The following is a 26,328-nucleotide window of genomic DNA, read 5'->3' as shown; positions in this document are numbered from 1 at the left end:
GCATCGTAGTAACCTTGCAATCCAGAATACTGAAGATCTCAATCATAGTAGTAATTATACAATAATGTCAGAAATAAATCCATTCCTTCCATTACCGTTAGCCTAGCTACACGCATTTTCCTTAATTCTATGAATTGGTAGGGTGAGAAGTTTTTCGGGATTTTTTCTAGGAAGAAGCCGGGGGTCGATGGTTTTTTCCCCAAGTGGGGAAGTGCTTCTGCAAGTCAAACAGAAAAATATTTGAAAAATAAATAAAACTGGAATTTTTGAGAGAGCATTAGGTTCAGAAGCGAAATAAAAAGGTGTTCTCGGCAATCATTCTTGAGCGGAGCAAGTTTAGCGTGAAAGTACAAACCGTTTGACAGTTATCGCCCCGGCATGTTGCGGACAGCGACGACAGCGACAATCTCTATCTTGTACCACAGACAAACAGACGTAACAGTTAGAACAAATTTCTTCAAATTCCAGTTTACACCATCATCATTTGGTGAGCATGTTACACGAAAAGGTGTTTCGTGCAACAAGACCGGCAGATAGCGGTAGTGTGAAACGTCAAACGCGAAGAAAAATGCGCGCCCCTCTGGGTGTGAGATTTGTAACATAGCGAATTTGAAATGATTGTTAAATGAGTGGTCGATGGAAATTTCGTCAGTGTTACGTCTATTTGTCTGTGCTTGTACTATAATATCTTTTCTGCAAACGCGTGAAAATGGGAAAATCATTTTCATTTTCAAGCCCCCTAGATTTGACATCAGTGAACTACCAAGCAACATCTCCACATCGACCACAAGTTGATAAACCATGACCCATTCGAGCGCACACACACCCACGTACCAATGTTATGACGTTTCATGAATCATCGTCATCAACACTGCTGATGCAGAAAAAGGAAAGATCTCTCGCTGTCCGTCCGAAGTAAAGGTTGTAGGTCACATCACACACTCGGTTCCCTGGTTACGTTTCTCGCTGCAACGGCAAAACATTCGGTGCTCGCGAGCGCTTCATCCAACCACTGTTCCAGTCAATAATCACCCCGCACACCAGGAAATGTTCCCGGATTCGGTTGTTTTCTGAAAAATATGCTTCATAAAAGTGCCCGTCCCGGTTACAAAAGAGTGGTCAAAAATACGGCACTGGTGCTGATTGCAGCGGAAGCGGTTGCCTTCGGAGTTTCCTACGCAGGCTGGTATCGGCTCAACACAAATAGAGGTGAGATGACTTTTTCAGGTTGGCCACTCGGAATCGGAAAACGAATTCCCGAGTTTTCCGCGGTGATTTTTCGGCATCAAGATTCGCTCATACAGGGCTGATAGCGACTGAATGTCTTAATTTTAGAGGCCTTGCACGGAGACGGGATTAATACTCATTTTTTGATTGTTTCAACGCAATTTCGTAGTTGAGCCCAATTCCTCATTGCTAATTGCTAAGTTACCAAGGTCCCACCAAGGTAGTTTGCTTTTAATTCCCTTAGAAAAATATATTCAATTTGTATTCATTTAACGCAAAACTGAGTTCTTTTAACGCAAGCATGAGAAAAGGCGCATTTACCCAAATTTGACTTATAAGGTCAAATAATTCCCATTGGGTAGATGCAGCTCTCTATTTCAACATTCTTGAGGAAGAAAGAGAATACCGCGAGATTTTGTGTTGAGAAAGTATAATCGATGTTTCTTGTTTTGGGCAAAGTAAACTCAAAAAGAGGGTCCAGGTAGCCGTAGCGGTAAACGCGCAGCTATTCAGCATGACCATGCTGAGGATCGTGGGTTCGAATCCCGCTGGTCGAGGATTTTTTCGTAAAGGAAATTTTCTCAATTTTGCAGGGCATAGAGTATCTTCGTACCTGCCACACGATATACGTATGCAAAAATGGTAAATCGGCAAAGAAAGCTCTCAGTTAATAACTGTGGAATTTGAGAAGCAGGCTTTGTCCCAGTTGGGACGTAACGCCAGAAAGAAGAAGAAGAAGAAACTCAAAATTTAGGTACTTTTTTCTCCGTGTATGCTTGAAAAAAGAGACCGCACAGAAATCTAAACAGGAAGAAGTTTTCATAAGAAATTTCTAGAAAATCCGGCCGAACATTTTTATATGAATATTTTTATTTTTTAGGGAATTACTTACAAGTATACAATACGAGTAGCAGGTAAACTCGTATTGCTGTATGCATTTTTCAAGATGTTTTTTCCAGGAACTTCATCAGACACCAATTCAGGTGTTTTCTAAAAGAACTCATTTTTTGATTCTACGACGACCTATTTAAGATTTTTTTTCAATATAAGTTCAATATACCTTCAAGAAATCAACCTGGAATATTTAACCCCAGAGATTACTTCAGATACTTCGTCATAAACTTCTTCGGGTATTGCTCCAGATTATTTCATACATTTCTTAGCAAAATTCTGGAGTAGATCCACACGCAAAAAAATGTGCGGTAAAAACTACCATTCGAAATCAGATTGTTGTGATTTATTTCTGTCAAATATACCAGTATAGTGGTGGGATGTACCGTAAACATAGTAAATTGGTCTGAAATTCCATGGTAGTTTCAAGAATGGGCGTAGTCAACTAAAGTAGTCATTTTCATCACAGATTTTTTTCCCGTGCACTTATTCTTCAATCGATTTATTAAAATTTAGTTCAAGATTTTCGTCTTAGACATTTTTAAAAACTCCAGCAATGTCCACATTTATTTTTAGGACTCCAATACATAAACCAAGCATAGAAGAATATCTTCAAGGATAACCTTCAGAAATTACTCCAGCGTGTCCTCTCATGACCCCATCGGAAAGTTCAGCAGAAATTCTTTGAAAAATAAAAAAAAAAAAGTTTTCAAAAACACTATTTAAGAGTTTTTCATGGAATCGTCAAGAACAATTTTTAAGGCATTATTCTGTGGAAGTCTTGGAGGGTTTTCTAGATGTATTGCTAAGAGAATCATTGAAACACTCTCATTTTCTCGGTGTTCAGACAGATTGAACTAAACGGCTTTTAATGTTTTCAAGGAAACGTACCCCAAGCGTTTTGAAATATCAAAATACTTGCATTATTTGCCGTAATAATGGATCTGCTCGATGATACGTCTGTATCAAAATACAGGGTGTCGACTGCCTGAAAAAGTTTTGAAAGACAGGGAATTCAATTTTTGACCCGGAAAGTCAGTTTCACAAGAGGCAAGGGAAAATATAAAAATGTACTATAATACAGCATCATAAGAGTATATTGTTTGCAAAGTTATCCATTAGGTCAAATCAGCAATCAAATAGTTAATAATAATATCACGATGTTCCAAGTGAATACGATTTCTGGACACAATGGATAATCAATCTTTCAGAATATCAGATAACCATTGAGACACCGCTATTATCCTTAGTGTGCACTAATAAAGTGAACCAAACAATTGTTGAAAAAATAATCGATTGATTATTTGCTATCCAATTTTCAGCTCTGAGCATAGTTTGATTCTCTAGTTTTGTGCCCCTGAAAAGTTGACAGTGACAGTTTCATGTTCTAAACCATGAAAAGCATACACATCAAAAGTTTTGACGAAACCATGTAGATCAGATATTAGGGTAAGAACAGTACATTTCCTGACTTTAATACGGTTATTTCTGGATACAATATTTTAAGAAATACCGCAATGTGTTATGATGATAGTGTTTAAATTCTTTTAGGAAGAAAACTTGATAAAAATCATATTAGAATCCTACAATATTAAATAAATAAATTACCTATCATCAATTGTCGCGAAAAATTATTAGAAATATTCTAAGAAAAAAATACATTTTGAGAAAAAAAAACCTCTGTGTTTCCTGGAAAACTGTTTGCTGCATTCCAGAAATATTCCAGGAGCTCTAAATGGTATTCTTTGAGTAATGCAAGACTGATTGACCGAGAAATTCTTTAATATTTCTAGAGAAACCGATGGAATGTGATTGATGGATCTTTTTAGAGAAATTTTTGGATGATGAAGAAGTATTTGTAAGAGCTCTTGTAACTGTAATTTCTTGTGGCATTGAAAAAATGTGTTTGAAGATAAATGTTTAGGAGCTTCTATAGGAAATCTTAAAAGAGTTCCTGGAGAAGTATTGGAGGAATACAAGAAAAAAATACGTCTAAGAAATCTGAAAAAATATTCGCCAATGCCTGAAAATTTGGCTAGAATAAGAGCTGGCCATATTTACGGAGAATCTTTTTTTACTAAAAAGAGCATGAACTGTATAATGTTACGTTTCATAAACATAATAATCAGGAATCTAAAGGTGTCAAAAATTGTCGTTCACGTCTGAAAATTTGCTAAGCTTTTTGCGCTAGTTCTGTATCCGAGCACATCCGTCTTTTTTACAACTTTGCATGTAATTTTTGCGCTAGAAGTTTTCTACTGAGTGTGGTCAGTAGGTGACTTAGGATTCTCTGAGCATCTACTCAGCTTCTACCGCTTTATTCATGCGAATGTTGATGTTCGAAAAGTAAATGCTCAAGTACACAGTTTTATCACAGACAAACAGACGTAACACTTGGAACAGATTTCTACAGAATCCATCGCCTAGTTTACCCCATCATCATCTGGTGAGCATGTTGCATGAAATACTGTTTCGTTTTGAATTGAATTTGAAATGATGGTTAAATGAGTGGTCGATGTAGATGTTGCCAGCATTAAGTCTGTTTGTCTGTAGTTTTATCATATCAAGTAAAACAGATGATCAAAAAAATGTTTTCCAATGATAACTTTAAATATACCCAATGCACATAGTCAGATATGTATCTTCTTATAAAAGTGGTACTCATTCCGATTCAAATTAACCAGTTTAATGGTCTTGAATTTTACTGGAAAACAATCTGGAAAGTTGTATGGTTCAGTTGGAGTTGCCTGACAGCTTAACTTGTCAAGGCTGAACCCTCGGTCTGGCTTTTGCCAAGTTTCCCCTCTATCAGGACTAGGCTATGGTGCCCACATGAACACTGTTTTTTATTCTTATTGTGACGTGGTAGTTTTTGAAAAGTACCCATATTACCTTGCTTCTGAGAAAAGGAAGCATTGTGAAAATCAGCAGCTCCATCAGAATTTGTTTGAAATAGTAGTGTAGTAGTGTCATTACTAATACTGTCTAGTCGAAATGGTTTTGAATAATTTGTCATTTAAGTGCTATTTTGATTACTCCTGTCTTTTACGTAAAATTAGAATCTAAATGTCAATTGTCAAGTCTTAACAAAATTGGCTGTTTAGTAGTAGTTCTAGTTAATTTCGTTTTTTGTTGTTAAAAATATTTATTGATCATTACGTTCATATATCCTTAAGGTGAAACATCTTGGAATCCAGAGATGGCCGGCACAATGGCCGACTTCTCCCCCTACTCACGTTTTTAATGGCACAAAACTGGAAGAATAGTTGGCAAACGTTCCTGAGCTTCTTATTTTAAGCATTCTGCTAGTGCACAAAGCCAAAATAAAAAGTGCACTGTTGTGGGATGCTTTCTTTGCGAGATTTGTGCCCTTGAAGTTTTAGTGCAATTTTAGAAGTTGATTCCAAACTGTTTCACCTTAAAGAAAAAGTCACTTTCCTTGTCTGTTCAACAATTTCTCGAAACTAGCAAGTGTACCCTAATGATCGATCTCAGCGTCTTACTTTCAATAGTCATTATTATAGTGAATATTTAAGAGTAGAGTTACCTTAGGCTTCTATTACAATCTCCTACAAGATTCACTTTTCGGTGGCAAATGCAATGCTTCACAACGCCTACTTTCCACTTGTAAATTTTTCGAAAATGAAGCTGGAATTAGATTGTTTATACCATTGTTACAAAAGAGGTATTCCTTGCTATGGTAATGTAAAAACCATATAAAAAAAATGTCGCCACTTATTGAATCTACTAGTCATTTTCCTCAGAGTTATATTCCCTACGTCGTATATGATACCGATGTATCTAGCTAGCTAATAGTAAGAGTGGCTACGGATCATTCTGGTTAGCAAAATGCAAACTGATCGTCGCGAATAGTATTAATGTCCATTTCGAATAGATTAATTATTTGAAATGGGCATCAATGCTATCAACGACGCAGAACGTCCGTTGGATCACATCCGAGATATTAATGCGTCTATGCCATATAAATTATGACGCGGCTCTAAGCAAAAATGTCAAAATGTGATACCACCACTACAGGTTACGCCTTTGGTTTCATCTAATAGGCTAATGGATTGTGCCCTCCTATCGCGGCAAGGTCGCATAACCACGGGGAGGGCAAGGTCAGGGAAAGTCAGGAAATTTCACTTTCAAAATTGAGTCGACACCTTGAAATAGCATCGAAAAAGTTAGAATTGATGTATTACCTAACTGTCTTTAGAACCCCAAAATATCCTGTCCGGTTTGTTTGAACCAGGGAAAAAATCATGCTCACTATACTCAATTCACTGACTGCCATCATCAAAGTAACCGCATCACCACCAATATGATTGTACTAATGAAGATGGCACAAAAGTAGATGAAGAAAACAAACAACGATGCCTATATGTCGTTGGTGTTTTTGATTATCAGAAGCAGAAGAGTGTCAGCTTTAGAAAAATGATTATAAATGAGGCTCATATTAAGGGCCCAATTTTATAAGTCGAGTCGATCAAAATGACTCGACTGGAGTCACTGTCGACCAAAAACTTCGCTCGACACGAGTCTATCACTCGAGTTTCTCAACAGTTGTCACTCTATGTGACTGGATTACTATGGGAGTCGACGGGTGACATCTGAAATATGCATGCTTACTTTGATTGACAGTGATTACAGACGAGTCACATGCATCTGCTCGATTTACAAAATAGACCCCTAATTAAAAACTATGCTGCTTTACGGGCAATGAACGATCCGACGCACGGAATCGATGATATTGACGCGTCTTTAGTGTGCTTTGTGCTAAAATTACAACTTCCCGAAGCGAAATGTAAAAAACTCAAGCTGTTTAGAATGATTTTCATTTTTTGTTTCCGATTATCACATAGCGGTTGAGTATCAGCAGTTTAAAAGGAAACTGACAATCTTGCGGCAAGCGCTTGGCCAATTTTGTTGTGTTGTCAAGGCGAGGATAAAAAAAATAAAAATCAACGAAGATTCTACCCAGCAACTGTTTGAAAGAACTGCAGGGGTAATTCGTAGATTGTGGAGAAATTTCTGGAGGAATTTAATGATGAATCATTGGTCAAATTCACTGAGGACTTCCTGAAATGAATCTTTAGAGTAATTACTGAAAAAAATCGGTGGAGCTGCGATCAGCCCTTTTTTGTTTACGTTCGATTACAAACCCTATTAAACATTTGACAGTTCAACAGCCGACTAAATTGGTTGAAAAATCGGTCGATTGTTGCACCGACGCTTATGGAAGATTAACACAGGGATCAACCGAATATCACCCGATTTAATAGGGTGGGCCGACGCAATCCTACTAAATAGGTGGATAAATCGGTATTTTAAGTAAAATCCAAGCAAGTTGACCTACTAAACATCAGATTTCCTTGGTCACCCGATTTAATCTAGCGATTAGTCAGTTGATCGCTGTGTTAATCTTCCATAAGCATCGGTGCAACAATCGACCGATTTTTCAACCAATTTAGTCGGCTGTTGAACTGTCAAATGTTTAATGGGGTTGGTATCACTTGTATGTTTTGTTTACCCTTTTTTCGGTTGCATGAACACTTTTAGATGGCAGACCTATCGTGGAAAGTTCTCATGGAAGCCTTATCATAATAAACAAGTTTGAAAAGGCTATCTTCGGTTTCCTCAAACGAACTGTACTTCTCTCAAAGAAAACCCCATCAAGTGTTAAAGTTCCAACCGATTAGTTGAGTGGCAAGTGTTTCAACTTCACACCTAAATCCACCGTAAAGCTTAAGGGAAACTTCTATTCTCTTCACAGTCTGGTCACAGTCATTGATGAAAGGTTCTCAATTTGTCCGTAAAAGTTTTGCAAGCTCTCCTCAAAGAATATAAGATTACTATTCTAATGAGGCATTGATTTAAACTTCTAGTTGATCCAAAGCTGAGCAAATAAGCCATGTTTTTTCAGCGTATTTAAAAAAAAATGGCACAATTGAAAGTTTCATTCAATAGGAAGTAAACTTGAAAACATACAAACAGACGTAACACTGGCGGAAATCTCATCGTCCACGCTTTAAACGATTTCGAATTTCCTAAACTTCACAACCAAGATGATGATTATGTAAAGTGAGCGATGAGTTTTGAAGGAAATTGTCCTAAGTGTTACGTATGTTTGTCTGTGTCACAATAATTCAAGCGTGTGCTAGAATAAGGGTGAAAGTAACATGATCGATTTCTCTTCGTCGATCCTCTCTTCAGTGAAGAAAAGTGACAAAATGCATGTTTTTTTAGTTTAACACCAGGATGCAAGATCGACGAAGAGAAATCGATCATGTTACTTACGCCCTTATTCTAGCACACGCTTAAATTTATAGAATTAGTTTAAAATATCCGAAATAAAAAAAACATTTCATTATCAAATTCTATTAGGGCATTATTTCAATTTCTTGTTAGATTCGTTTCATATTTGTTACGCACATATACAACTACAACTTGACTTATCGAAATCTATCCATAATTATTAGAGTCACCAGTCCGTCCCTTAAGCACCTGGTTTAGTGGTTAGAACACACGCCAAGGACCTGGGATCGAATCCCACCCCCGAGATAGTCATTTACGACGAAAAAGTTATAGTGACAACTTCCCTCGGAAGGGAAGTAAAGCCGTTGGTCCCGAGATGAACTAGCCCAGGGCTAAAAATCTCGTTAATAAAGTTAAAAACCATTATTAGCTTGAACAATTGTTAATTTATAACATAGTCACGTAAACATTTACTCCCAATGTTAAAAATACTTCCAACGTCCAACTCGAACAAAAGCGATGCGAGCGCCACGAGTGGCCCGTCGGCCAACTAGCGAATATTAGAATTAGGCGCTATTCTGTTGTGCGATGAAAATAATCAGAGTGTTGCGTCGGTTTGCATGTGGTAATATCTTTTAATTTCTATCTCTTACAGAGTTCCGACATTACGTAAAGGAAAACTATCCCACGGTTTTGGAAAGCTACTACCAAGTGGGCGAATTCCTCGGCGGAGACAGTTCCGTCCGTAATATAGACGAGCAGATTTGGGCTCAGGAGCGGGCAGCCAAGGGTGTGGGTGTGGGTGGAACCAAACCATGAATGTGTACATCAAATCAGTAGTCTATCTAGTAGCGTTCGGGGGCGCCGGTTACGTCCTTTCCGAACTGACCAAACCCAGCAAGGAGAAAATCGATCTACTCAAGCGGCAGCATCACGGAGGGCCAGCGGCATCAGAGGCGGCCAGCAAGAAGGCGCTGTTCATGCAGAAGCTGAAGGAAGCCAGCGAAAGCAGTGAGCCTATCTACTTGAAGAAGAAGGCTGATTAAACGATTGTATTTTGAGAGGTAAGTAAAGTTGTAGATATAAGTCACATGGTTTATAATATTCTGGCATTAAGGCAGCTCTGAATCTGAGAATTTCATTTGAAATCAAAAGTCTAATTAGGAATATAAAACAAAAAGTAATTTTGCGTCCATTGGAACAGCATTTGGATAATTATCCAATGATCTGGAAATTAATCTGAACTGAAGTTATACAACAATCTACGAATAAAATCTCTAAAAGTTCATCGAAGATTTGATAAGTTCATAGAACAATATGTTAGAATAACTTTCCGGGTACATTTTTTTTTTCGTGAGATTCCTCACGGAATTCAAAGTTTCTCCAAGAGCTCGATGTTTTTTAGAGAATTTCTTCAGAGCTTTGTTCAAAACTTTCATCCAAGGAATTTCTCCAGAGAATTGTGAAGAATAGCAATTGATTGTGGGACCTTCCTTAGCCTAGTGGTGAAGTCCGCGGTTACCAAGCAAAGCCATGCTGAAGGTGTCTGGGTTCGACTCTCTAGACATCGAGTATTACCTGCCACACGATATACGAATGCGAAAATGGCAAGTTAGGCAAAGAAGGCTCTCAGTTAATAACTGTGGAAGTGCTCTTAGAACATTAAGCTGATAAGTAGGCTCTGTCCTGGTGAGGATGTAATGCCAAGAAGAAGAAGAAGACATGTCCATGCTCATCTGATTAATAGTCAAATAACTGTTTCAATAGCAAAACTATTGATACACAAGCAATTTATTCTTGATTTTTTTAAATCATGTGTATCTTTCGCTGTTGCCGAATAATAACTCCAACTTGATAAAGATATTAAATATCGCTCACATCAGTAACACAAGTTCATCATTCTTTGCAGATATAAAAAAAAGAAACCAACATAAATTAGTCACTCCGACCAAAAACATGGCGGATATCGTAGATCATAGCGACCACGGCAGCAGTGGTTTCAGTGGAAGGGAGAAAATTACCGAAATTCTCAACCGACGTCACAAGGAACGGGAGATCCAGATCCAGGCAGCGAAACTCGAACGCCAGAAGGATGCCGACGAAACCGAAGCGATTCAATACTTTGAGGACTGCTTCGAACAGAAACTCAAACTGATCCGCGGGAGATTGGAAACGGTTCAAGGCAGCGACTCGAAGGCCCGGGTTTTCGCTGAAGTTCAGAACGAGATCTACGACCTGCAACGGTACCTTTCGACGTCTACGTTTTTCCTCAACGAGTACAAGATCAAAATTTGTCAGAATGCCATCAACGACGTTTGTAAGAAGCTGGATGCGTTGAAGAATGAGCTCATTCCTAAAAAGAAATTCGGTTTCAAGAGCAAGAAAACCGTTAAAATCAATCAGGATGGTAAGGATACCGCAGACAAGATCGGAGCGGGGGCTAACTGCGAAGAAGGCGATCGAATGAAGTGGACGTTCTCCGACAGGAAGAATGAGCTTATCGTACTTCCCCGTGCCGTGGTAGATGACCAAACCGTAACGGCCACAAATCTAACGGACTGCATCGTGAGATTGGAAGGGCATTCTGGTTCGCTGCAATTCTCCAAACTTCAGAATTGCCTAGTCATCTGCGGACCGACCTCGAGATCCATATTTCTGGATGACTGCAGCAACTGCAAGTTTGTGGTGGCATGTCAGCAGCTCCGTTGCCATCGTTCGAAGAATTGTGAGCTCTACCTAAAAGTGACCTCCCGAGCCATCATTGAGGACTGTAACCAGATCAAAGTAGCGGAATACAACAATTTCTACGACGGACTGCAGGACGATCTCGTCCGATCCGGGTTGGACAGCGACGTTAACAATTGGAACGAACTCGACGACTTCAATTGGCTAGCAACGGATAAGCCTTCCCCGAATTGGTCCATCCTGGATCCGGATCAAACCGTATCCGATTGGAACAGCTATCAGAAACAATTCCAACTAACCTATGCGCTGTGTGAAACGTTTGAATAAAAATGCTTCTTGCTTAGTTTTTTAAATAGTAACTAATCAACGACTTGAAACGCTTTCTTCAATCACATTCCAGAGATGTTACTTCACGGTCTCCCATTTTCCTTACTAATAAGCTAACAGGTAGCGCTTACTGACGTAGAAGCAGAAGCAAACCTTGCTTGTGATCAGGGAATTCAGTCAGGCTTCCTGAATTGATCCTGATAACTCTTGCAGTTTTGCTTTTGATGACTCCTTAAAGTCCTTCAAAGATCCCATAAAATCCATTTTCTTAAAATTTTCTATGAAAATCATTGATGAAATGCTACCTGCGACTTATAAACAAGTTTGTCCAGAGAAATCTCTGAGAGCTCGTTTAAAAAATGTTTTAGAAAAACTTCCAGCAATCCTATATGGAATGGATACAGATTTTACACCAAATTAGAAATTTCACTGAGAACATATCCAAGCATTGCCATAGGCAGAGATTCCTCTATAAATTGGTTCAAGTACTATTCCAGTAGTTTTAAGATATTATCCCTAGCAATTTACCGAGGGAAGCTGATAGGATTTATTACATTATTATAGGAATTTCTCCAGACACTTACATTTAATGATCTTATAACGATACTTGCAAAAAAATCTAGAGATTCTCTCTGGAATTATTTAGAGAATCTCTTGAAAAAAAGCCCTAAAAATCACAGATTTTCCCGAAATTTGTATATTTTCAAGAGTTCTAAGAATTTCACCAGAAAGGCGAAAATTATTAGAAGGCAGAAAGTACTAAAAGGCGAAAAATAAACCAGGGGGACTTGCTGGATTTTAAGGCGATTTGAGAGCATCCCCCGAAACAATTAGGCTGCTCCAAGAGTGGAATCATGAGGGGCATAATGAATTTTAAGGCGATTTGAGAGAATATTTGAATATAATTCGAAGCTGGATATAAAGAGGTTATACAAAACTGTATACACAAACCCCAAAGTCACTGACGCCCCAACAGTCCGTGTATCACAAAACTCAAAACGTTTATATCGAGGATCTGTCGTTATCTTAAAGAGAGTTCATACAAGAATTCTTCATAGGATACGTCAAAGAATTTGATAAGAGATAGTTCCAGATATTCCCTAGAAAATCGTCCTGGAATCCCTCGAGATGTTTTGTTCTTTCGATTCTTCCAAGATTCCAGCTATAGTTGATCTAGAGTTTATTCCACAAATCGTTCCCTGTAGTACCTCGAATTTCTCCAGCGTGTCTTCAGCAATAGCTCAAGGTATTTTTTGGGATTGTATCTTTGTAATTCAATCAGAACTTTCTTCAAACCCTAAGGAATAATTTAAGGAATTGTTTAAGGAGTTCTAACAAAGGACTTACTGGGACGTTTACATGGATTTCTCCAATTATTCGTCTAAGAGGGCAATGCTACGACATATTATTAGGATTTTTCAAGCATTGCCCCTCGAAATCGGCTAGGAGACAAACCCAGAGTTTCACGTTAGGAATTGTACAGTCCTAGGACTCTTTTTAGCTTTTTTCTTATTCCTTGTAAAATTCATCTAGTTTTTTTCTGTTTTCTCTATATATCTTTAGTAATTATTCCTTTGGAAATTGATTCTGATGATTCTCTTGGTATTCATGAAGAACATACATAAATAACGGAATAATTTACAACAAATTCAATTCTGTATGATCATTCTGAAAAATTCCCCAGAAAAAAAGATAAACACTTTTTTCATGCAACATGCTTACCAGATAATGATGGTGTAAAATGGGCGATGGATTTCAAAGAAATTTGTTCTAAGTGTTCAGAATGTGGTCTAAATATTTTCCCTGGATTTCTTCTGAAAGTTCCCCGAAAATTTTTAAAGAAATTTCAGAAACTATTAGAAATTTCTTCGGAAAAATAATTAATGAATTCAACCAGAAGTACCTCAATTGCATTGATTTGTTCAGGAATTAATTATGTGTTTTATTTTTCTCGAAAAAAGTCTACTTTTTTATCAGGATTCCTCCAGAAATTCAAACATGAATTTTACCAAAGACCCATTGGGAATTAATTCATAGATTTTTTTTTCAGGGCCCAATCTAACGCTTCCTTCAGGTTTTACTATCTTTTGTATATGAATACCTTTTAGAACATAAAAAATTCTCGCATAACTTGTGATCTCGCCCTGAAAGCCATTGGTAACCGATTGTGTAGCTTCTTGTTTCTGAGCAAATCAATTGGCCAGGGTGAAAACAATCAACACTGGGACATATAGGAGGATACTCTCTTCATCGAAGCATTGTTGAATAACGTGTAAATCATTTCGTTTGCTCGGTAACAACAAGCTACACACTCGGTATCCAATGGCATTTAGGGCGAGATCACAAGTTATGCGAGAATCATCTGCAGAATTTGAAAGAAACTTCACATAATATTTGTGCTTATTCTGCGTGGCGTGTGAGGTGAGACGAGTCGAATGAGGTGACAATTGTCGACTCGCTCCCATTTGATTAACATTAGACGTCTCACCTCACTCGAGGTGAGAAGGACTTGTCTCGACTCACACGTTGCGCAGAATAAGTACGTTTGATTTTTTATTCCATATGAAAATTCTGTGTGGATTTTCGAAGCATTCTTGGGATAATGTATGTAGAAATCATTGGATGAAAATCTGGAGGGTTTGTTATAAATTACATTCAAGTTATAAATAGAATTCTGAAGGACGATGGAAGATTTCTTGATGGAATTCATGGAAAGTTTATGACAGAGTCCAAGAAGAATTACCATCAGTACGGTCTAAAGGCGGCATCCACAAATTACGTAACGCTCTAGGGGGAGGGGGGGAGTAGGCTCAAGCGTTACGGCTCATACAAAAAAAATAAAATTTTCATACAAAAAGCGTCAAAAATTTCCAATTTTAGCGTTACGTAATAAATGAACGCTGCCAAATAAATATTTTGAGACTATCTCAAGAAAAAAATAAATACTATTTGAACGAATTCCTCGCAAAAATCTTGAATTGATTCCAGGAAATGGAACAGTGTTCCTGAAGCAATTCTTAGAGGAATTTCGAGTGAAATTCCTGAAAGAATTCGAGGGGTATTATTTGAAGAAATCTATTGAGAAATTGAATGTAGGTCAGGATTAGTGAAATTGAAAACATTGGAGTAGTTCAAGAAAGGATGTCAGTATAAACCTCAAGAACTCATGCTATGTGTTTGAAAGCAATAAATTCAATAGAATACCCTGAGGAATTTCTTGAAGAGCTTGGGAAAACCTTTACAGGAATCCCTTGTCTAATATCTGGTGGAATATCTGTCTGATTCATTGAAGGAATACTAGCGAGATGCCTGGACAAATCGGGGGTGAGCCTTGGGAGAAATAAAGGTGGAATAAATTTTAGGGTGTTCTTGGAGTTGTATGAAATCTTCATACCTTTTTTAAATCAGTGGGTGAATCTTACTCAATAATCATTTTGAAATGCTATCTATAAATATTTGAAAATGCCTAAAATTATTTCAAAATTAACCTGCTCATAATTTTATTATAAATTCGTTTAGTTTTCTGGCAAAATGTTACATAACGTTATGTTGCAATCTTGCCCAGGATTTTACAAACCCATGTATTAAATTCGTTTAAAAATCTGATTATGGAATCCTGGTAAACATTCTGTGAGAATCTTGTCAATGTTATCCGTGAAAGTCGTGTCCAGAACAGGGCTGGTAACAGGTCGGTTTTTTTTTGGTGACTTGGTCGCTATACTTAATGGAAGGTCTTTATAGTCACTTTTTCAACCAAAATGGTCTCTGAAGTAATTATTTTGCTTGCCTTGCTGAAATTATGATTCTAAATACCTAACCTGCGATTTCTATAGAGATTAATTGGAAAATTGTGATATTTCACTAGTTCGATACTCTAGCAATTTTCCAGTACCGGGTACCCCCGTTGGTTTGACCACATTTAATCTGCACATTTTTTAATCTGTACTCCGCTAGTTTGCACATCGTTCAGATTAAAAATGGTTCAAACGTCATTTAGCTCATGGAACGGAGTGAAGTGAGATGGAACGATGTAGAACGGAACGCAGAATCAAAAGAAAACAGTGAAAGAGCTAACCAGAAACACGTTTCTAGGGTGACTAGATGTTCAAATTAAAAAAAAATCCCGATGGTTTGCATGAGGTACCCTGCCCATACTCGCATAACAGTCCCATTTGTATAGGCAATTCCATAGAATATGGGACTGTTATGCGAGTATGGGCAGTACCGTTCAAATTAGCGGGGTTACACGGTACCAAATAGCGACTTTTCAGTGACCACGCCGAAAATAGTGACCAAGTCACTAAAAATTGACTCGCTACCAGCCCTGCTTATGTTATTTTCGACATTTTGTTAAACGTCTAGGGTAGTCTGCCTTTTGTGATTCAGTGATTCCACACAGGTTTGCCCATCTCGCCGGATTCCGCCTTTTCTTAGGGTCCGGTGAAACGTTTGATTAAAAACACTTCTTGCTTAGTTTTTACAATTACAGTTATTATTCATCGACTCGAAACACTTTCACTGATCCGACCAATACCTAGTTTAGTTTAGACGATGGCCTTAGACCTCATAACCGACCAGGTGGCGCTTGCCGATGCATTCTCCGACGTAGAACCAGAAGAAAACCTCGGCAGTGACCAGGCTGTTCAGCCAGGCCTCCTTCACGGTTAAATTCTTCCAGGCTCCGGTGCGGGCTCCGGAAACGATGCGGGCGATTCCGTCGCGGATGGCGGGGATGTCTCCGGGGGTGGGCGGCGTCAGCTCAACCTTGGCGTACTTCATGAACACATTGAACTTGGGCCGAGCGTTGGTCAACAGAGCTGGAAGCAAATAATGATCGGAATTGAAATTATGTAACCAACAAAACTCACCCAGCGGCCATTAGAAAAACGGCACAGCAGGTTATCAGCTTTTGATCCGAATGGCGCTCCTGATACTTACTCGACACCAGCGAGGATCCCTTGGTTGCTAGCGAAGCCATCGTAAGAATGTTATATCTAATAGAACAGACAGAATAGTTGATTGAAAACAACAAAAAATTGCGGAATTCAGGATCAACTTACTTTTTTGGATTGTAGTTTTCCTAGCTCCAAAACCAGCACGAAGTGTCTGACGTAAAGTTCCCGCACCACTGACAGATCGTGAAATGCACTGAACTGAAACTGAATAATGTCGACGCGAGAAAATTTAGGAGTCGACATAACTCGTCGATCGACTCTACACTGAAATGAATTTTATAGTAGAAACTACTGAATCCATGGTAAAATTACAAGGGGGCATCAAAAGATGATTTCTCCGTAGCTTACAACGAAAACACGTTGAAGATAGTTTCTCCTTTTATTTGGTGGCTTACACAATTGTTTACTCATTTACTTGCGTATTTCTAGGAATCGTGTAATGTTTAAGCAATAACACACTAAAATCAATTCCGTCATTATGCGCCTTACCCAGCTTAAACCCACGTTAATGAGTAGTTATAAGCTAACGTGTACAACCCAAAATTGTCAGATTTCCCAAAAGTGTCAGATTCCCAAAAATGTCATAATCATGTTGGCCACGGTGCATCAATATGTGGTTGACAAGCTTGGAGGGCCCGTGTAAAATTAAGAAGTGCACCAACGATTTTCGACCGACTACACTAATCTGTTAACTCTACCAGAACATAGTCAACATCACCACACAAGAAAATATGTTTGGTTTAATTAACCACAGTTGCAGCATTTATGACTAGAAACATTCTTGATTTGACAAGTTTGGCATTGTACTTTTGACCACACTGTGTTGTAAGGTGAGTGTCACGGACTGAAATACAATGCTATGTAGTCGCGACTACTATGGACATGGTCACTTTTACTGCACTGGTCAGTGATTTTTACCAGATTATAGTAAACTGAACAGATTTTTGTAGTCGGTTGAAAATCGTTGGTGCAGTTCTTAATTCTACCATGGATTCAGTAGATTATACTACAAAATTTGTTTGCGTGTGGTTGTGAAATTGTGAAATTACCGAAACTACAGTCAAACCTCCATGAGTCGATATTGAAGGAACCATCGACTCATGGAAGTATCGAGTCATGGGACAGCTTTTGTTTGAAAAGCTGTTTGAAGGGACCATCACAGTAACCATGATTTTCTGTTTTTAGTATGGTTCCGTGAGTCGATATCGAGTAATGGAACATCGACTCATGGAGGGTTGACAGTACTTGTGCCACAGACAAATAGACAAATTATGCACTGACTACACTGTGGAGAATATTATGCGGCACTAACGAACAGACGAAATACTGACGAAATTTCCATAAACCACTTATTTGACAATCATTTCAAATTCGCTAAGTTCATGGGATAAGACACTCATTAATATTGGTATTAATATTTATTATCAATTATTAAGTATATGAAAATTAAGTACCATTAAATTCCACTAGAGGGTGTATCCTTTGACAGATGAGCGTTGATCGGTAACTTTATTGTTCATTTGATTGTAGGTGAATCCGACCTGCTTTACCAATGTAACTCATATGGTTACATATGAAATATGTGTGGCGATCAGGAAGTAGAATGTATAGGAAATTTCTGATAAATTTAACTGACAGATTTATTTTAGTGCTTGACGATACAAATGTCCAACAAATAGAGACAATACACTATATAAGAAGAATGTCGGCGTCGCTGTCGGAACATGTCAGTTATGTACCCGAGCGACATGTCTCCTCTATAGTCTTCAATAGAGATATTGTTTTGAATTTTTAATTGTTCTAGCGGTTACGTCTGTATGTCTGTGGCATAATGGTCATTTTGCATAACCAGAAAATACTTTCTTTCAAAAGATAGCTGATCTTGACCAAAAATTAATATACCAAATGACCAAATGGCGTTATTCCAAATGACCCAGACCCCTTTAAATAGGTACTTTCAATGAGAGCAATTCTCGCTGAAACCAGGCCGCCATCGGCACCCATCGTTAGAATTCCAATTATAAGTCACTGATCGCTAGTTTTTGATAAAACTGAAGGGTGGTGGACCCTTCGTACGTTTGCTAGCTGAACAATTTACGAAAAAGACCATTTTTTCATAACTCTCAGGTAATAATAAAAAAAATGTGGAAATCACCCTGTTTCTAAATACTAAGCGGTCAGCATTGCTTTACCTTCAAAATGGAAAGCAATAAACTTTTCATCGACAACAAGTATTGTATTATTACTTTTCTCATTTACTACACTCAAAATAATCCAAACGTCATTGTTACGTGAAAACATACGTGATTTTTTTCCATCGCACTTTCCACGTAGCTCTTACGTTAATCATAGGTAGCCCAGAATGAACGCATGAACTTTTGAAGTTCGTCCATTCCACCGTCGCTAAACGTAAGAGCTACGTGGATTTTCCGGTAGCCTTTACGAAGCGTTTCAATAGGACCTAGATGGTTTTGCATTAAATTTAACTGTAATAAAGATCAATCTTATTTCTAATAGGCTTTGGAAGAAAACTAATTCCCAATGTAAACAAACTTAAAAGATTGTGATATTTTTATTGTCAATCTGAGCATTTTGAATCCTGTTTCCTGTTTTGTGAGTTTGGTCTGCCTTGTTGTAGCCTTCGCGTGCTATAATTGATAGAGGTTATAAATCACGTATAAAATATGAAGAATGCAGGGATTCTTCGGTATACAAAGAATATTTACCTTAAAATCAATCTTACACAGTGTTTAAAGCAGCAGCAGCTTCTGAAGTTCTTCAAAAATCAAGCGGGCGCCATCTTAGGATTTGAGCTCAACACGCAATGTACGTACACTATGCATATGTCAAAATGAACTCAGGCACCTACGTGAACTCCACGTAAGCGCGATAAGTAACCTCAGTAAACATTACCGAGTCATTATTTGGTGGTTATGAATGGTTCAGTGATCTTTATCTTAGTCAGGTGAAGTGGAGGTAAAATGAATTTGGAATGATCTACGTGATTTTTCACGTAGCAATGACGTTTGGATTTTTTTGAGTGTATTACTACGTTCAAGCAAGATGTGACAGCCAACTCTCCCTAAATCGATATTGCGTACCTTGATATCGAGTTACATAATAACTCTTTTAAGAACTCGTTTAGAAGAATCTCAAAAAAGAAAATAAAAATAGTCGTTGCAAATTGATGTTTTTTAGGCGGAAGTCGTGTAGTACACAATGAAACAGTGCTGAAAAAGTAGCACTTTTCTATACTGTTTTTGTTTGTGAGTAAAGTAGGCCATTCTGTACATTCATATGATAAAAAGTGGGCTGATATGCGACGGAACTGCAAAATAGTTGATTTGATTTGAAGGTGAAAATAAATCGAAGACAAACCTCAAATTTTCAAGACCACAAATCTGGAGAACCAAACATCCGTTTGTGCTGAAAACTTGATCGATTAAACGGATGTTTGGTTCTCCAGAATTACGACGGCTTGACTCAGTACAAAAAAGATGACCTCACTGATGGGTTGATTAGTTAGGGTTTTTTTTCCTTCGCCAGCACCCGACAGAGTACAAAATCATAATCTATCCAATCAGCAAACATTGTACAGTTAGTTGCGATTCTTGGAAGAAAGTGATAACAAGTTCTGCTCGTTCAGTTAGTTTATAAATTACGTAGAACTAAGCGGAAGATTAAACAATGTCTGTGTATTCTAGTACCTAGTAGATTCTAAGACTAAGCCAAGCAAGAGTTTAAATGTATAATGGGGGATGCTGGATGTGATAAGCGACAAATTTTAATTACATCAATCGCAACAACATCGTCACACAACAAGAGGAGTTGTATGACAAAAATTTATTAGGACTATTTTTCATAAATTTTACGAACTCGTACTTGTTTAATCTCTAGTCAGAAGAAAGGGGTGGTAGGGGATTGAAATTAGGACTTAGAGAATTACCCTAAAACAGTCGCCTTGAGATTGTACCGACGGATTCTCGGATTATATTTCTAAAAATTTAATTGTCGCGGAAGTATTTCTACCCACTACCAAATCCTAAATAAGGACCAATCCTATATCCAAAGTCCTGACCCACCATGCAGTTCAGATCCCTAGTTTCTAGTTTCCAAATGCAGAACGCGCTTTTCGGTATTTTCCCATTTTTTATTCAACCTTCACACTGTTACATACTGATATCATACAGCGTACGTTGATATTAGTAGGTATAGTAACAGCGGAATACACCTACTGCTTTTTATCGTTGGTTTGTTTTTCTCTTACGTACAACAAACTTTCCAGAATGGTAATGATATCACTAAAAATATATGCAACATGACAGAACTAATGTATTGTTCGTATGTATGCATCGTAAAGCTATTGAATATTTCCAGGGCTGTTACAAAAACTTCAAAATTTCATCCGCGAAAATCGCGACTGCCAAAAGTCGATCCGCGTCTAGAGGCAGCAATCCGCGTTAAAGAATAACATTTTCTAAAATTTTAAATTAGGACACCTGGACCAATGGTTGTATCAGTACCAAGTATCAGTACTTCAAATCACAAACAGTAGGTCACAATAAATATTTTCGATAAAAACGCCATATGCTATTTTCCATCCAAAAGAATGCTTCCAGTCGATTTACAAAATTTCAGCTTATCATCTGACAAAATGCTATAGTAAAAATTAGGATTTCTCAAAGATTTAAATTCTTTGCCACAAGTAACTACTGTCAAGTTCAATTAATGAAAGCAATGTTTCAAATGAATGTGTTGAAATAAAAAAAAACTTAAAGATGTTCTGCATGCACCATTTGAAAGAATCCAATGGAACATTAAAATAACCAAAACGGCCGCTATGGAAAGCATAGATAGCGCCACCGTAGCCTTGTGTGTTTGACAGAACAGCAATGCTGTCACAATGTTAAATCCCCAGGGGACTGACACGGCTGTCATCCTGCATACATTTCGGCTCTTCCTCACATCGTTTTGGTACTTCGCGTTTTGGTACCCACTTTCTGGTCGGTTTGCCCTAACTTTACTCCTGATTTTCGAGTATACGGCTCATACGCTGCTAGTGCTAGATTCTGGCAATTAAACATATCGCATTGAATCGTCGTTTTTGATGACGCTTTTCATTAGTTCATCATTTTGTTTAATGTTTTACGCATCAGCGAGGTATCATTGATGTCTCCTACCCATAAAAACATATGTTTTGTCCCTCCCAAAATAATCAAAACAAAAACACTGGCTGCCATAGGCTAATATTTTCAAAGCTAAACGATCACTTCGACATCTGGTGGCTAGTAGGAGAACCGTCGAATAAGAGGTTGGGTTGAGAACGCACCGTGTGCAGCATAGGAAGGAGCACACATATTACACTTTTTCTCGAAATAATTATGTTGTAGACGATCAGAGAGCATTGAAAAACATGATAAACTTTTTTTCCTTCCAAAATGTACAGATCCGGTCAGTGCTCATGTACGATTTGTGGGATAAAATTGGAAAATTGGTGTTTGGCTATATAGGTTATAAACTTCCGGATTCTTTGTTTGTGGCTAAATTTGTTGTGAAATCATGCGTATCGCAAGAATAAAGTGTCAAAATGATTATGCCAATAGAAAATAGTTTAATAATTAATTGATTATGAGCTAATTTTTGGGTCGAAAAATTGAATTTTGGACGTAAACAAACATTTTCAATGACATTTCCCTCCTTCTTACCAAGCGACCTCTATGCTGGTGGCGCATTAAATTTGCCTATGTTGAATTGATGTTGGGTTGGTAAATATTGGCTCATGCCACCCCCCTGTAAATCTCATATACAGTGGCGCCTTTGTTTTGATGCGGTGAGCACTTGCAAAAGCTATCTTCAATGATCCATTGCTGCTACGAGGGAAAAAATTAAATATATATTTAAATCAAATATTTTGTTTAAAACACAGTTTGTACAAAAATAATTATGGTTGTTGAAATTTTTTGTTTAACATGAAAAGATCAACATTTGAGACTTATCATTATTTTTTTATATTTTTTTTTGTTTTCAGGTTATTTATAATTAGGTAGCGAAAATTTAATTGAAATCATCCCCCGGGGCACCTGGAACCTACTATAGAGTGGCCAGCCGGTGGTGCTAGAAATGCTTCGGAAAGCATAACCTTTGAATATCATTAAGTTTGATGCCCATATTGATATGGTTCCAGATATGTTCCTAATTGACCATTTCCCCCAGGGCAACTGTAGCCTACTATAGAGTAGTCTGTGCTTCTAAAGGTTCTGAATATGCTGCTGGAAACATAATTTTGAAAGTTTATGTTCACTTGGATATAGCTCTGGATAAAATTTACATGATTGAAAATACATACATGACTGACCATGTTTTCCGGAACCAATTTTACAAAAAAAGTCATATTTCTGAAGATTTCCAACGAATCTTAATGCTCCGAATCTCCGGCGGAATTCAACTTCCTATTAGTTCTAGTTTCTAGGAAAATTATACACTGAACCAACAAATATCATAAAAAATATTAAAAACGTCACATACTCTTCCGATAAATGAAATCCGATTCACATCATGTGTGTCCATTGATAGTCATGTAAAAAACACATAAATCTCATTATGATACCTCATAATATTCAATTATCAACCCTGTGAAACATATATGAACAAAAGTTATGTATTTAATCCGATGAATGTTATGGGATTTGCAGATGTGAAAATTTAGCCACTGTTCCATAGCGGAATCCTCGTGATGGCTAGTTTGACTCTTAAATCATCGGTGTATTTGGAAATAAATTATAGTTTGAAGACGTGAATCATAAAACTTTGTATAGAATAGTAAAAGGTAAGTTGATTATACATAAACAAAAAAGCTGAATTTAAGTTAATCCTTTTGGACTTGAATTTACAGAATACATAAACTTCATTGCAAGCTGAAGTCAACGGAACAAGATCGGAAGGACCATCCAGAAGACTACACAGAAGAATTAATTTTTCATATCTAAATTAATCGGTTATCCAATGTAATTAATGCATCGTTTATTCACACAAATGCCGATAATGTATCAATAAAGTATTTTTTTTAAATTATGATTATATTGTTCATCAATTCTACTGGAAAAAAACTGACAAAGCATCATTTCAAATTCATTATAATTTCTTATAAAAATCACTAACAATATCAATAACTGTCATCTGAATTTCACATAAAACTCATTGGCAAAATCCAATGGTTCGTATGATAAATTTGCATTGAATGTATGTGTTCTATCAGATGAATTTAATTTAAAAGAAATCGAACAAGTTTATGTGATAAATTGATGAGCGTTATGTGAAAAGCTACATGGAAAAAAACTATATGTGTTTTCAGATAAATATGACATGATTCCTTGGTTCAGTGATAAACATTCATCTAACTCAGTGATTTCCAAAGTGGGCGAATTCGCCCCCCTGGGGTCGATTTTCAGGCTCAAGGGGCGAAATTTTGTAAAACAGAATTTGGGGGGCGAAAAATCTATAAAGGGGGCGAAAAGGCTAAAACGGGAGCATTCGAAAATAATTACTCATAACCTTTCAAGGACACACATCTGAAGATTAATCTATTCCAAACTTAACTAATTCCAAGAGTATTTTACCATGGATCGATATTTTTCAAATCATGGTCATTTTAAAATTATGATAGATTACACTTGATAATTATCAAACACAAAATTTGTGTGCTATGCATTTAGGTTTTTTAATGTCATGTAAGTTTTTAGAATGGTTGATATATGAAATTTTCACGAAATCGGATGATAAGTTACAGATGACATTTAAAACACAACATATTTTGGATGTACACAGAAATTTTAGAACTTTATGCAAATGCCAATTTTTTTATATGACGATCGTGTTTGTGTGGGAACTTTGAGGTTAGGAAGCTAATATTTCTTTCATTGGCATTCAGCTTTTTTACAGAAAAATCTACAGTACCCATTTTGTAGTTTCGGTTGCACTAATTCTGATTATTTCTTATGGTACAAATCATTTTAGAGACAGATTTTTGCTGGTGCTAGAAAAAATACCCTTTTTTTATTGCATTGAAAACTAAGTTGAAAAACATTCTGGATTTTAATATATTTTTTCAGTGTTTTTGGATTGAATGAAAAAAAAAGCATTCCAAGAAACGTCAAACATTTGTTATTCACAATTAATGAAAATTATTGCAGTAATTTTAGAAATTTAATATAAATCAGTATGAAATCACTATTAATGAATCATCTGCCAATTACGTCCCAAGTGAGCCCATATGCATATATTACATTCAAATAGTTTAAACTGAGCCGAACTTGTATCGAAAACTGATCCAGTAGCCAGTAATGCTCGCAAATTATTGTTAAAATTGCTATTTTAAATTGCGATCCAGTAAATCTTTTTTAATAATTGTGGGTTTTCGATATTTACGAAAATATTTTTATATTTACATAATAGCTATTGTACCTATTATGATTCTATGGATATGCGAGTCGAAGGCATTTTTTGACGTGCAGGGCTGAATTAAATAAAATATTGAAATCACTTATCAGGGGGGCGATTCCAAATAAATATTGCCCTCAAGGGGGCGAAACTTGAAAAAGTTTGGGAAGCACTGATCTAACTTTACACCGCACAAAAATACAAGCGACAGAAAAAATACATTTGGACATGACCTCGGAAAATCCGAAACATCTCCGGTGTCCAGTGGCCAATATGTATGACCAAGCAAGTTCCCAAGCAAGTGAAACTAGACCAAATTTGCCGTCGACTGCTTCCGAATGCATCCAATTTCATCAATTTTTCATAAAGTTATAGGCATTTGAATTTAGGCAAAATTTTGCCTATCTCAATCATTTTTTCGAAAGATTTCTTGATGGAATCTAGGAAAGGTTTCTTGATGGAATCTAGGAACAATTCCTAATAAAAATAATGGAGGAATATCTGGAGAAATGTTTGAAGAAACTAAAGAATTATTGGAAACATTCCTTGAAGAATTTGTTAAAAAATATCTGGATTAACACGTCACCATAAGTTTTGGATTGATATCTGGATTAACACTTCACCATAAGTTATGCAAGTGTATGTGTATGCAGGCAAAATCTCAGCAGGAGGAATTTCCGAAAATTTCTTTGAAAGAATTATTGAATGATTTCCTGGATGAATGGCGGGAAAATTCAGAAATAATTTAAATTTTTGCTTATCTATGCTTAACGTCAAGATACGATACTCAAAATCTTAATGTATGTACATAGAAAATTCCTGTACAAATTCATTATAAGATACGCGTATTTCGACCTCAACTGTAAGGCCGTCTTGGTCTTGGTATAGTACTAAATTCGGGTTTTCATCTACTTATTATAAGAGTATTGAAAAAAAAAAACTCCGTGAAATTTCAATTCGATTCCAATGAGCTAAAATTTCGTACTGATATCATTTTTAATTAGTTTGTCTTGAGGCTTCGAGAATATTTTTTCGAGTCTGGAACGTGGTATCATTTATTCATTGATATGTTTTATCCGGTGGACATCAGGCGCAATTTCTATCTCTTTCGCATTCACGGCAACAACAGTCAGTCGAAAATATTCTCCATCCCGGTCAAATTAATGTTGGTGCAACAAGAGTTGACAGTTCGTCAAGCGGTCGTACGAACATTAATTGGTTTGACTAACTTGGGGGCGGAGCCAATGTTGGTCAAACAAACTGAGCGTCTGTGGGCGGCATTAAACCGTGTGGATAAAAACAATGTTTATTGATCTCAAATAAGGGTTGCGCCTTTTTTTCCTTAGTAGGGGTCTGCTGTAAAAAAATAAAAACTATATTGTACAAAGATATACAGGGTGCCTACTCATTTTCAGAAATGAAATTCACTTTTTCAACAGATTCAAGAAATACATTAAATACATAAATGATCAGCGGAAGTTTAATATAAGGTGACCATAGATTTACTTGCTTCGATAGTTCTTTGAAAGTTTCAAAAATAAATCTAATG

At 37.0% G+C, this 26,328-nt stretch overlaps 3 protein-coding genes and 1 long non-coding RNA gene across 4 annotated transcripts in view; 2 read left to right on the top strand and 2 right to left on the bottom strand.

Moving 5' to 3' along the window:
* The window catches only part of LOC5568080 (protein HIRA homolog), a 149,434-nt gene that overhangs the window by 90,629 nt on the left and 32,477 nt on the right, over nucleotides 1-26,328 (bottom strand). The gene's annotated exons all lie outside the window — the stretch shown is intronic.
* LOC5568076 (tubulin-specific chaperone C) lies at nucleotides 865-11,424 on the top strand. Its single transcript, XM_011494732.2, has 3 exons — nucleotides 865-1,209; nucleotides 9,032-9,440; nucleotides 10,286-11,424. Exon 3 carries the CDS (start codon nucleotides 10,333-10,335, stop codon nucleotides 11,386-11,388), a length of 1,056 nt encoding a protein of 351 aa, XP_011493034.2. The 5' UTR covers nucleotides 865-1,209; nucleotides 9,032-9,440; nucleotides 10,286-10,332; the 3' UTR covers nucleotides 11,389-11,424.
* On the bottom strand, nucleotides 15,859-16,602 carry LOC5568078 (ATP synthase subunit g, mitochondrial). Its single transcript, XM_001651965.3, has 3 exons — nucleotides 16,449-16,602; nucleotides 16,327-16,382; nucleotides 15,859-16,205 (listed from the first exon to the last, which is right to left on the bottom strand). The coding sequence occupies exons 2-3, from the start codon at nucleotides 16,364-16,366 to the stop codon at nucleotides 15,946-15,948; spliced, it is 300 nt and encodes a 99-aa protein (XP_001652015.1). The 5' UTR covers nucleotides 16,367-16,382; nucleotides 16,449-16,602; the 3' UTR covers nucleotides 15,859-15,945.
* On the top strand, nucleotides 22,998-23,417 carry LOC110677231. Its single transcript, XR_002501041.1, has 2 exons — nucleotides 22,998-23,169; nucleotides 23,236-23,417. It is a non-coding gene; the product is annotated as an uncharacterized LOC110677231 (long non-coding RNA).

This window comes from Aedes aegypti, chromosome 2 (genome assembly GCF_002204515.2).
Source record: "Aedes aegypti strain LVP_AGWG chromosome 2, AaegL5.0 Primary Assembly, whole genome shotgun sequence".
In the NCBI taxonomy this organism is placed as follows: domain Eukaryota; kingdom Metazoa; phylum Arthropoda; class Insecta; order Diptera; family Culicidae; genus Aedes; species Aedes aegypti.
The sequence above is the reverse complement of the archived record's forward strand: the minus strand, read 5'-3'. Positions and strand labels throughout refer to the sequence as shown.